At 45.6% G+C, this 13,655-nt stretch overlaps 1 protein-coding gene across 1 annotated transcript in view; it reads right to left on the reverse strand.

Moving 5' to 3' along the window:
• The window catches only part of sdad1 (SDA1 domain containing 1), a 77,895-nt gene that overhangs the window by 27,226 nt on the left and 37,014 nt on the right, over positions 1-13,655 (reverse strand). Inside the window, exon 16 of the mRNA XM_063043490.1 lies at positions 4,113-4,189. Coding sequence (XP_062899560.1) covers positions 4,113-4,189 — 77 coding nt within the window. The remainder of the gene's footprint in view (positions 1-4,112; positions 4,190-13,655) is intronic.

Consider the following 13,655-nt stretch of genomic DNA (forward strand, 5'->3'; position numbering starts at 1 on the left):
TAGTAATATTACTATTAGTAAATAGTAATAGTCATAGAAATAATAAATAGTAATAGAATAGTAACAGAAAATAGTAATAAATAGTTAAATAGTAATATGTAAATTATGCCAGTAAATTATGAAATAAGTCCAGGGCCAGTCTATTGGCTCAGGGTGTCTGACCCTCCAAGGGAGGAGTTGTAAAGTTTGATGGCCACAGGCAGGAATGACTTCCTATGATGCTCTGTGCTGCATCTCGGAGGAATGAGTCTCTGGCTGAATGTACTCCTGTGCCCACCCAGTACATTATGTAGTGGATGGGAGACATTGACCAAGATGGCATGCAACTTAGACAGCATCCTCTTTTCAGACACCACCGTGAGAGAGTCCAGTTCCATCCCCATAACATCACTGGCCTTACGAATGAGTTTGTTGATTCTGTTGGTGTCTGCTACCCTCAGCCTGCTGCCCCAGCACACAACAGCAAACATGATAGCACTGGCCACCACAGACTCGTAGAACATCCTCAGCATTGTCCGGCAGATGTTAAAGGACCTCAGTCTCCTCAGGAAGTAGAGACGGCTCTGACCCTTCTTGTAGACAGCCTCAGTGTTCTTTGACCAGTCCAGTTTATTGTCAATTCGTACTCCCAGGTATTTGTAATCCTCCACCATGTCCACACTGACCCCCTGGATGGAAACAGGGGTCACCGGTACCTTAGCTCTCCTCAGGTCTACCACCAGCTCCTTAGTCTTTTTCACATTAAGCTGCAGATAATTCTGCTCACACCATGTGACAAAGTTTCCTACCGTAGCCCTGTACTCAACCTCATCTCCCTTGCTGATGCATCCAACTATGGCAGAGTCATCCGAAAACTTCTGAAGATGACAAGACTCTGTGCAGTAGTTGAAGTCCGAGGTGTAAATGGTGAAGAGAAAGGGAGACAAGACAGTCCCCTGTGGAGCCCCAGTGCTGCTGATCACTCTGTCGGACACACAGTGTTGCAAGCACACGTACTGTGGTCTGCCAGTCAGGTAATCAAGAATCTATGACACCAGGAAAGCATCCACCTGCATCGCTGTCAGCTTCTCCCCCAGCAGAGCAGGGTGGATAGTGTTGAACGCACTGGAGAAGTCAAAAAACATGACCCTCACCGTGCTCGTTGGCTTGTCCAGGTGGGTGTAGACACGGTTCAGCAGGTAGACGATGGCATCCTCAACTCCTAGTCGGGGCTGGTAGGCGAACTGGAGTGGATCTAAGTGTGGCCTGACCATAGGCCGGAGCAGCTCCAGAACAAGTCTCTCCAGGGTCTTCATGATGTGGGAGGTCAATGACACCGGTCTACTCAGTCTACTCAGCTTGTAATTTCCTCAAAGAATTTCAGGTTTGTCAGGCAGGATTTTCCTTTCAGGAAACCATGCTGGCTTTGTCCTATCTTGTCATGTGCCTCCAGGTACTTCATAATCTCATCACGAACAATCGATTCCAGCAACTTCCCAACCACTGATGTCAAGCTAACAGGTCTATAGCTTCCCTTCCGCTGCCCTCCCACTCTTCTTAAATAGCAGAGTAACATTTGCAATTTTTCAGTCATCTGGTACGATGCCAGAATCTAACGATTCTTGAAAGATCACTGTTAATGCCTCTCTCTCCAGCTACTTCCTTCAGAACCGAAGGGTGCATTCCATCAGGTCCAGGAGATTTATCCACCCTCAGACCATTAAGCTTCCTGAGCACCTTCTCAGTCGTAATTTTTCCTGCACATACTTCGCTTCTCTGACACTCTTGAATGTGTGGTATACTTCAGACGTCTTCCACTGTGAAGTCTGATGCAAAATATGCATTTAGTTCCTCTGCCATCTCTGCATCTCTCATTACAATATCTCCAGTGTCATTTTGTATTGGTCCTATATCTACCCTCGAATCTCTTTTACCCTTTATATGCTTAAAAAAGCTTTGACTATTTTCTTTGACATTAGTCACCAGCTTCCTCTCATAATTCATTTTTTCCTTCCAAATGACCTTCTTAGTTTCCTTCCTCCCACTTTCAAATCTCTTGCTATCTCTTTTTTCTGTTAGTCCTTATGAAGGGTCTCAACCCGAAACATCGACTGTACTTCTTCCTATAGATACTGCCTGGCCTGCTGCGTTCCACCAGCATTTTGTGTGTGTTGCTTGAATTTCCAGCATCTGCAGATTTTCTCATGTTTTAGTTTCCTCTGCAAGTTTTTAAAAGCTCCCCAATCCTCTATCTTCCCACTAGCTCTGGCTTCCTTGTATGCCCTCTTTTGCTTTTACTTTGGCTCTGACTTCACTTGTCAGTCACAATAGTGTCCTTCTTCCCTTTGAAATTTTCTTCTTATTTGGAATATATCTGTCTTGCATTTCCATCATTTTTCACAGAAACTCCAGCCATTGCTGCTCTGTTGTCTTTCCTGCAAATGTCCTTTTCTAGTCAATTTCGGCCAGTACCCCTCTCATGCCATTGTAATTTCCTTTATTCCACTGAAACACCAACAAATTGGATTTTATTTTTTCCCTCTCAAATTTCAATGTGAACTCGATCATATTGTGATCACTGCTCCCTAAGGGTTCCTTAACCTTAAGCTCTCTTATCACCTCCGGATCATTGCACAACACCCAAACCAGCACAGCCGATCTCCTAGTGGGCTCAACAATAGGCTGTTCTAAAAAGCCATCCCTTAGACATTCTACAAATTCTCTCTCTTAAGGTCCAGCAATGACTTGGTTTTCCTAATCCATTTTCATGTTGAAATCCCCAACGATTATCATGACATTGCCTTTCTGACACGCCTTTTCTATCTCCTGCTGTAATTTGTAATCCACATCCTGGCTGTTGTTTGGAGGCCTGTATACAATTGCCATTAGGGTCCTTTTACCCTTGCCATTTCTTAACTCAACCCATAGAGACTCTACACCTTCCAATCCTATGTCATCTCTTTCCAATAATTTAATATTATTTCTTATACACAGTGCCACACCATCCCCTCTGCCTACTAACCTATCTTTCCGATATACTGTATATCTTTGGGTGTTCAGCTCCCAATGGCAGCCATCCTTTAGCCAAGTTTTAGAGATAGCCACAACGTCATGTTTACCAATATGTAGCTGAATTTCAAGATCGTCCAATTTATTCCTTATGCTGCGTGCATTCAAATATAACACTTTCAGTCCAGTATTTGTTGCTTTCTGTTAACTGCACCACGCCTCTATTGCCCTCTAACTCATGCCACTGGCTTTGATTAAGCTTCATCTCCTGCCTGTTCTTTCTATAATCTCTATTGCACGCTATCTTTGATTTATTTCTGTTTTCCCCTTCCTCAGCCTTATCACTATGGTTCCCATCCTCCTGCCAAATTACTTTAAACCCTCCCTAACAGCTCTAGTAAATGTGGCCGCTAGGATATTGGACCCTTTTGGGTTCAGGTGTAACCCATCCTTTTTGTACAGATCGTACCTCCCCCAGAAGAGACCCCAATGATCCACGAATCTGAATCCCTGCCCCCTACACCAGTCTCTCAGCCACACGTTAACACGCCTGATTATGCTATCCTTGTACTCGCTAGCACGTGGCACAGGCAGCAATCCTGAGATTACTGCCCTAGAGGTCCTGCCTTTCAGCTTCCTACCTAACTCCCTGAATTCTCTCTTTAGGACCTCCTCCTTTTTCTACCCGTGTCATTGGTATCAATGTGCACCAAGGCTTCTGTCTGTTCATCCTCTCCCTTCAGAATGCTCTGCATCCAATATGAATGACACAATATGCACAAGAACAAGGTTTGTTTTTAAACAAAAGAATCTGTCACACCATATACTTTAAATTGCAACTTGGATCTGATGGTTCAGTTTTTATTTTAAGAAACAAGTATTTCCTCAGATCACATAAACTAAAATGTACTTTGGTTAGGAACTCACGTTCATTACCAAACCAATGTTTTGGGTTGTCAGGAAACTAAATCAGATGATCTGCCCAAGAATTGAAAAAAAGCAGCTGCAAGTTTACCAGCCTACAGTCACTCTGCAGCACATCAGATGTAAAACCATAATGCAATTTACAGCATAATATGAAGAGCATCTCAGTATATTCATAGAGTGGTTATAATAATCCTTACCCTGTCTTTCTTGTGCAGCAGCTGAGGGTTCATGGTTCTAAAAAGCTGAATCAAGCATCTGGCAGACATCATCACATCTGGGAAAGAAGAGATCATAGTGCCATTAGTTTCAAAGTAAATTTGCAAAAATATATGTCTGGTCCAGGGGTTAAGGTTCTAAATTGGAGAAAGGCCAATTTTAATGGCATCAGAAAGGATCTAGCAAATGTGTATTAGGAGAGGCTGTCTTCTGGCAAAAGTCTGAAATTTTTGGAGTACAATTGAATTGACTTTATCTCTTACTTCTTTCACATACATGAAGAATACAAATCTTTACGTTACGTCTGTCTGAATGTGCAATATGCAAATTACAGTAACTTGTAATAAATAGTATGCACAACAGGACCGTCAATATAACACAGAAATACAATGGTATCAGCGTGAATTAATCAGTCTGATGGCCCGGTGGAAGAAGCTGTCCCGGAGCCTGTTGGTCCTGGCTTTTATGCTGCTGTACCGTTTCCCGGATGCTAGCAGCTAGAACAGTTTGAGGTTGGGGTGACTCGAGTCCCCAATAATCCTTCGGGCCCTTTTTACGCACCTGTTGCTGTAAATGTCCTGAATAGTGGGAAGTACACATCCACAGATGCATTGGGCTGTCCACACCACTCTCTGCAGAGTCCTGTGATTGAGGGAAGTACAGTTCCCATACCAGGCAGTGATGCAGCCAGTCAGGATGCTCCCAGTTGTGCCCCTTAGGATTTGGGGACGCATACCGAACTTCTTCAACGGTCTTGAGGTGAAAGCACTGTTGTACTTTTTTCACCACACAGTCGGCATGTACAGTCTAAGTGAGGTCCTCAGTGATGTGTATACCAAGGAACTTAAAACTGTTCACCCTCTCAACCCCAGATCCATTGATGTTAATAGGGGTGAGCCTGTCACCGTTCCTCCTGAAGTTCGCAACCAGTTCCTTTGTTTTTGCAACACTGAGGGAGAGATTATTTTCTTGACACCCATGTGTCAGGGTGATGACTTCTTCTCTTGAGGTTGCCTCATTATTATTTGAGATAAGGCCAATCAATGTAGTATCATCTGCAAATTTAATTAGCAGATTGGAGCTGCGGGTGGCAACACAGTCATGGGTGTAGAGAGAGTAAAGGAGGAGGCTTAGGACCCAGCCGTGGAGGGCTCCTATGTTGAGGGTCAGAGGGGCAGAGGTGAGAGAGCCCACTCTTACCACCTGCCGGCGATCTGACATGAAGTCCGGGATCCAGCTGCATAAGGCAGGATGAAGGCCAGAGTCTCTGAGCTTCTTGTCAAGCCTGGGGGAATTGTGGTGTTGAATGCTAAACTGTAATCCAAGAACAGCATTCTCACATAAGCATCCCTCTTTTCCAGGTGTGTAAAGATAGTGTGTGGAGCTGTGGCTATTGTGTCATCTATCGATTGGTTGTGTCGGTAGGCAAATTGTAGGCGGTCCAGTGTGGGTGGTAGCAACCTGCAGATGTAGTCCTTGACCAGTCTCTCAAAACATTTACTTATTATTGAGGTGCGTGCGATAGGACGCCAGGCATTCAGACGTGTTACCTTGGTCTTTTTTGGTACAGGGACAATGGTGGATGTTTTGAAGCAGGAGGGCACTCTACACTGGGAAAGGAAAAGTTTAAAAATGTCTGCAAACACACCAGCCAGCTGTGCCGCGCACATCCTGAGTGCCCACCCTGGGATGCCGACCGGTCCCACAGCCTTGCGGCTGTCCACTCGTTGGAAACACCTGCGTACTTCAGCCTCAGAGATGACCAAGGAACAGGTTGCGTCAGCAGCTCTCCTTGGGAGCTCAGTGTTGGCGACATTGAGCTGAGTATAAAAATGATTTAGCTCATCTGGGAGAGAGGCAGCGATATTGGGAGCACCACTGCATTTAGCTTTGAAGTGTGCGATAGTGTGCAGACCTTGCCATAAGCTGCATGTGTTGTTGGTGGAGAGTTGTGTCTGGATCTTGTCTCTGTATGGTCATTTCGCTGTATGGCCTTGATGATTTTGCGTAATAAATCTGCATTTCTTGAGCTCCTGGTGGTTACCAGCGGTGAAAGCTCTGTCTCGTGTGGTGAGTGCAGCACGCACGAAACTGATGATCCAGGGCTTCTGGTTTGGATAGACCCTGACCAATTTTTGGGGGACAACGTCCTCATGCACTTCTGGGTGAAGCTTGTTTGTACCTGTCAGAATAAAAGGTAAAGGTAACGGTGTAGGGAACCTTGATTTTCAAGATATTGAGGTCCTGGTTAAGGAAAGAAAAAGGAGGTTCATTGTAGGTATAGGCAGGTTGGAACAAATAAGATGCTTATACAGCACAAGAAATGCAAGAGAACACTTAAGAAAGAAATCAGGGGAGGGCTTAAAGAAGCCATGAGGTTGCCTTAGCAAACAAGATGAAGGGAGAGTCCCAAAGGATTCTACAGGTATGTTAAGAGCAACAGGAATACAATGGACAAAACTGGTCATCTGGTAGAGCAGAATGGAACATTCTGCTCCACAAATGCTTGTTTATAAATTAAAGTATATTTAAGTTATATAAGACATTGGTAAGGCCTACTTTGGAGTACTGTGTGCAGCCTTGGTCATCTACCTACAGGAAAGATGTAAATAAGATTGAAAGAGTACAGAGGAAATTTACAAGGATGTTGCCAAGACTGGAGGACCTGAGTTAGAAGGAAAGATTAAATAGGTTAGGACTTTATTCCTTAGAACATAGAAGACTGAGAGGAGATTTTGTAGAGATATAAAAATTATAAAGGGTATAGATAGGGTAAATGCAAGAAGGCTTTTTCCACTGAGGTTGGGTGGAGCTACATCTAGAGGTCATAGGTTAAGGATGAAAGGTGAGAAGTTTAAGGAGAACATGAGGGGAAGCTTCTTCACTCAAAGGGTTGTGAGAGTGTGGAATGAGCTGCCAGCACAAGTGGTGCACACAAGCTCGATTTCAATGTTTTAAGAGAAGATTGGATACTTATATGGATGGTAGGGGTATGGAGGGCTATGGTCCCAGGCCAATGGGAGTAGACAGTTTAAATGGCTCAGCACAGACTAGATGGAACGAAGGGCCTGTTTCTGTGCTGTACTTTTCTATAACTCTGACAAATTCACGTTCTCTGCAAATGATATTTGTTCTGTCATAATTATTTAATTATGGGACTCTTTCTATATAGAGCAAAACTCTGATCATTTCACTCACTTGGTTTTCTCCCTTGCTGTCCCTTTAAACACACCAAGTTCACTGGAAAAATTATAGCAAGTCAAAAATGTGGCCACAAACCAAGTTCCCACATGGCAGATGTCTACAACCCTGCAGCAGCAGGTAAAGTTATTGCACCAGTCTTCCAGATATACCACTCATATGTATGGGTTGCATGCAAGTCAAGTATTCTTAAGCTGGGGACAACTCATACCAGGTAAATATGTCTGCAAGTTCTGGTGTTAGTAAAAATATGGCAATTTAGAGATTTCCATCAAGATGCCCTGCTCCTACACTGACTGTGCTGATGACATCTTTGCTGATGAACTTAACACTGAAATCATCAACAACATGGATTAGTTTTGCAACAGACTAAGCAAGAAATGGCTGATACTGTAAACAAGTTCCACACTAATGACAGTTTAAAAGGATAGGTTCAAGGGTTATGCAAGTTTTTAAAGTTGTCTAATTAGTGATAATTACTGTTGAACAGATTACCTAATTTTGAAAAATGTAATTTGCAAGTGTGAAGACTCATCCCTCAAACGTGGGACAATATTAGGAAGAGCAGAAAGGTGTTTAAAGTCTCCTTACCTACTAATATAAAAGTAGACTAATGTTACATAAACAAACAATACCATTCCTATTCTGATAACGAAAAGGTCCTTCATTACTAAAGTAGTAAGAATAATCTCTGGTAATGAATTACTTTTGTTACGTACCCCGTAACTGGGTTGCCAAACCAGCAGAAATGGATCACTCAGTTGGAGTCTGGATTACTAGAACTAAGAAAGTTTTATTAAAGAAACAAGCAACACAGTACTCTAATCAAAAGGATAATAAATGCAACAGTTCAGCAATGATAAACACACATGTACACAGAATTAAGATAACAGGATTAATCAAGCTCTATCGTTGTCTAGGGGTAAATGACCAGTTTCAAAGTGACGCAAAGTTCAGTTCAATTTCGTTCAGTTCAGTTCGCAGTAATCGTTGCCATGGTGATGGACAGTGTGGGGGGGAGGAGAGAGAGCAAAACGAATGAATATTCAAAACGGCTTCCACACACAGACCTTCGCAGTCAGCTTTCGGGCGAGTCCTTTGTGATGTCATCTGAGGTCACCGACCGTGACCCCTCCGTTTCCAGATACAATCGTTTCTCTGCGGTGAACCCGGCACCCAGGCAAGGGTGGACACACACCAGGTTCCCACCGATCGTGCCTTTCCACCCTGTGTGTCTATGGCCTGGTCCCGCAACCGGCCTTCTACAACTTCCCACCGACTTGTGAGAGACGCACCGCTTCCAGGGTCTCGTTACCTCGGGTGTCGTGTGTGTCTTGCCTTAGCGAACCTGTCCCTTTTTATCCCCCTGCTGGGGTATCGCCTGTCCATCACTTCAAACAGTTCAGGGTTCAAGCTCCCGTCCCTTCATTACACATCTCCAAATGCTGCTCCATTGTTTTCCTTATCTCTCTCTCTCTCTCTCCTGAAGACAGGTGGCAGACCAACTGCTGATCCCACTGGTGCCAGCACAGGACAGCTACATCTTAATCTATGTGTACTTCCCCCCTTTAAGGATTTTTACCGGGGTAAAAATTACAAATATGAATACATTATTTGATACACACAAATACACATCTTTATCAGCTATTTGGCTAACACAGCGAGTTTGAAGTTGTCAACACCTGACAGTCAGCAATCACATTTTCTGTTCCTTTTATATGTGTTATTAATAATCCCTTAGACCAGGCTCCAATTTAGCAAACTTCATAGTGGCCAAAAACACTGATGAATTGCGATCAATGTAACCTCTCATTGGGTTTCGTCCCGGACCACAATAACAAGGGTCGTCCCATCCTGACTTAGTTTTCTCTCGCAAGGGCTTAGTAGGAGGGGGATGGGTATTAACCACAGAGTTATTGCAAAACTTCCTACAGTACCCCACCATCTCCAAGAGCCTTCTGAGGGCCCTCTTGTCTGTCGGGGTTGGGATGTCAGAGATAGCCCGCACTTTAGCTTGCATCGCTGCCAGCTGCCCCTGTGTCACCACAATTCCCAGGTAAGTGACCTTCGTGTGGCCGAATTCATTTTTTTTCAAGGTTCACTATCAAGCTGGCTTCAGACAGCCGTATTACATCGCCAATACACACCTCTGTGTTCGTCAGCCCTTTAGTCACTGAATTACTCATTCTATAGGGATGGTGCTCGCTAGGCTGACCTAGTGTAACAAGCACCACCCAACGTCCCAGTTCTTTGCATCGCCTTGGGACAATCAAGCACACGCGTGCGAGTCGTTTAATTACTTCTCCTAAAGAGTCGCTTTGTTCGGGGATTAAGGGAGAGACCTTATCAGCAGACCTGGCCAAAACAATAGCCTTCTCCCATCTGGTCGATACCATACTCATCTTTTCAAAATGGTTTTTTTCTCTTATCAGGGGGCCCCTAGCTTCATTGATTTCCGCGCTAACACCGACTAGGTTTGTCAGCATATCAAAAGCCTGTGACCGTCTCAGTTCGCGTCGGCCATAATCAATAACATCCTTCCTCCGGTGCAGCCGGTAAACCTCTTTCATGATTCCACCAACTGTTTCCTCCAGCACCGCAAAATGTCCACTGGGGGGTACCTTGTGGGCCAGGTTAAAAATCTCATCCCCATAACTCTTTTGCACCACCCCCCATTCCTCATCTGCGGGTACGGTACTTGGTTTCCCTTTCTTCCTTAGCACTTCCTCCTCCACACAATAGCCTACTAGTTCCCTTGTTAATTCTGTGTCAGAGAGAGCTGTCTCTGCCAAAACCATCAGCCCCTCGTCTCGCTCCTGCGCCTGCACAAATTCCTTCTTGGCTAATGCTAACTCTGTCTCAGCTCCCTCACCACCTCTTGTTTCACTACACTCCTTCTTTTCACTTTCTACCCCCTTCTCGTACAAGGCTGGCAGAAACGTCTCAGCTAGCTGTATCTCAGCCTTTGCAGCCTTCCTCGACATCCGTCGAGTTATTGCGCAAACGGGGTAAACCTGCGAGTCCATGGGCGGGGCCTCAATTCTGGCAGGCTGACTTGTCAATCTCACGGCTGGGAACACGATTCCCCCGGCGAGGTCATTACCGAGCAAGACTTCCACGCCTTTCATCGGTAATTCAGGCCTCACCCTAATCGTGACTAGTCCAGAGACCAAATTGCTTTGTAGGTGTATCTGGTGCAAAGGCACGGCTTCCGTCCCTTTTCCAATGCCTTTGATCACGCTGACCTCCCCAGTCTCGGTCTCTGAACTAAAGTCTAAAACACTCCTCAAGATCAGTGACTGACAAGCTCCCGTGTCTCTCCAGATCCGTACTGGAACTGGGTTTAACCCCTCCTTCACTGACACCAATCCAGCCGAAATAAACCTCTCGCGCCCTTCCGGAACCTTATCCGACCTCCCCTCTTCTGGAGGTTGGTTTGCCGGCTCAATACAGCCAGTCGGAACCCCCGTTTTTCCTTTTCCCGTCTCCTTATTTGGGGCAAAGCACCCAGACGCAAAGTGTCCGACTTTCCCACAATTATAACAGATGACCCCAGGAGACTTCCTACCAGACTGCTCCCGGTCTACCTTATCCTTCTCACTAGTCCCCGGCTTACTTACTGACTTTTCTGGCGGACTCTCCCCACCGTCCTGACGTCCCTTCTGGTAGCCTTTACTCAGGGCAAACTTCATTTTATGCGTCAACGCATACTCATCCGCTAACTTAGCAGTTGCAGCTAACGTGGCTGCCTCTTTCTCATCTAGGTAGGGTCTCATACCCTCAGGGACACAACCTTTAAACTGCTCAATCAGGATCAGCTGTAGCAATCTGTCATAATCCCTCTCTACCCCCTTTGAGGTGCACCAACGCTCACAATATGTCTGCATCTCACGGGCAAACTCTAAATACGTGCTTCCTCGCATTCCGGAAACTCTGCCGGTATGCCTCCGGGACCAACTCATAAATCCTGAGGATGGCCTCTTTCACCACCTCATACCTCTGGGCATCTTCCGCGGACAAAGCTGAGTAAGCTTGTTGGGCTTTCCCTTTCAGTACACTCTGAAGCAAAACAGCCCACTTATCCCTCGGCCAGTGCTGACTTGTAGCAACTTTTTCGAAACGGAGAAAGTACCAATCCACGTCGGTATCGTCAAATGGGGGAACCAGCCTAACCTCCTGGGTCGCCCGGAACCCTCCACCTTGGTTCAGCACGGGCCCCTGCTCTGCCCTTATCTTTAACTTCTCCAGCTCGAATTCCCTTTCCCTCTGTTTCTCCTCTCGCTCCAACTGTCTGTCCCTCTCTTTCTCTTCTCGCTCCAACTGCCGTACCCGGATCTCGTGCTCGAGTCTCAGTTTTTCAAGCTGCACCTGTACCGCGTCTCCAGCAGGTTTTTCAATAGCCACCACCTCCAGCTCGCCTTGGGGAAACACACCTTTAGATACATAGTGCTCTACGATAGCTCTGTATATCTCTCTCTCCTCATTGTCGACTTCCCCTTAGCAAGATTCAACTGTTTGGCCACAGCTACCAATTCTGATTTCCTGGCATCCTCTAATGCCTCCAAGGTCGGCGCCTTTATAATTTCCTCAGCCTCCATTTCTGCTGTTTGTCTTTTCTTTCTTTCGGGAATTTTTACCCAATCAATTTACTCTGTCCCAAATTTAGCGTTCAAAATCGCTGACGAGAACCCCACTTATGTTACGTACCCCGTAACTGGGTTGCCAAACCAGCAGAAATGGATCACTCAGTTGGAGTCTGGATTACTAGAACTAAGAAAGTTTTATTAAAGAAACAAGCAACACAGTACTCTAATCAAAAGAATAATAAATGCAACAGTTGAGCAATGATAAATACACATGTATACAGAATTAAGATAACAGGATTAATCAAGCTCTATCGTTGTCTAGGGGTAAATGACCAGTTTCAAAGTGACGCAAAGTTCAGTTCAATTTCGTTCAGTTCAGTTCGCAGTAATCGCTGCCGTGAGAGATGGACAGTGGGGGGAAGGAGAGAGAGAGCAAAAGCGAATGAATATTCAAAACGGCTTCCACACACACCTTCGCAGTCAGCTTTTGGGCGAGTCCTTTGTGATGTCATCTGAGGTCACCGACCGTGACCCCTCCGTTTCCAGATACGATCGTTTCTCTGCAGTGAACCTGGCACCCAGGCAAGGGTGGACACACACCAGGTTCCCGCCGATCGTGCCTTTCCACCCTGTGCGTCTATGGCCTGGTCCCGCAACCGGCCTTCCAAAACTTCCCACCGACTTGTGAGAGACGCACCGCTTCCAGGGTCTCGTTACCTCGGGTGTCGTGTGTGTCTTGCCTTAGCGAACCTGTCCCTTTTTATCCCCCCGCTGGGGTATCGCCTGTCCATCACTTCAAACAGTTCAGGGTTCAAAGGGGGAGCCGATCTTGACAGCTCTCTCCTTCTGTTACTCTCTCCCGTCCCTTCATTACACATCTCCAAATGCTGCTCCATTGTTTTCCTTATCTCTCTCTCTCTCTCTCCTGAAGACAGGTGGCAGACCAACTGCTTATCCCACTGGTGCCAGCACAGGACAGCTACATCTTAATCTATGTGTATTCTTGTCACACCTTCCTTTCTTTTACTACTGAAAATTTTATTTTTGGTCTTCATTAGAAAAGAACAAAAAAGTAATTACCAAATGAACAGAAATGAATTTCCTTAGCTATGGATTTGATCCTAGATAAACTCAGGCATTATTATGAAACATAGATTTTCTGAGACTGGAGATTTGTACTGATTATAATAAACAAACTCAGAAAAAGCAGTAAAGCAGAGGAGGAAGAGAAGATGGCGGCGCGACGGCAGCACGCGCGGCCACTTCGGTGTTGATGTCTGTTATCTGTCAAGTAGGGGACTGTGCACAATTCTGATTTGATGAAGACGGACGTGAAAGTACGGAGGAACATCTGGAAAACTTCTGAAATGCCTGTTTCGCTGCCGCTGCTACTGTGTGGTAACCAGAATCTCCGGAGCAGAAGGCCCCGAAATCCTCGACTTTGTGTGTTTCAGCGGCTGGAACGAGGTCGAAGGCGCTCGGCAGAGGATGGCGCTCGGGAGGCGGTATCGGAGAGGCTGGTCAGAAGCTCGAAGTTTTTGGACGGATGGACTCAGTGTCGGCTGCTTCCAAGGCATCGGTAAGTTGACGGTGCCTGGAGGTTTATGGCAGGGAGTTTCTCCCTTTTGCCGCCTGCTATCGGGGACTCGGGAGTCGATTGACTCGGGGAATTTTGAGACTTTATTTACCGTGCCCACGGTTTGTTCTTCATCAAATTATGATATTGCTTTGCACTGT

Source organism: Mobula hypostoma, chromosome 3 (genome assembly GCF_963921235.1).
Source record: "Mobula hypostoma chromosome 3, sMobHyp1.1, whole genome shotgun sequence".
NCBI lineage: Eukaryota > Metazoa > Chordata > Chondrichthyes > Myliobatiformes > Myliobatidae > Mobula > Mobula hypostoma.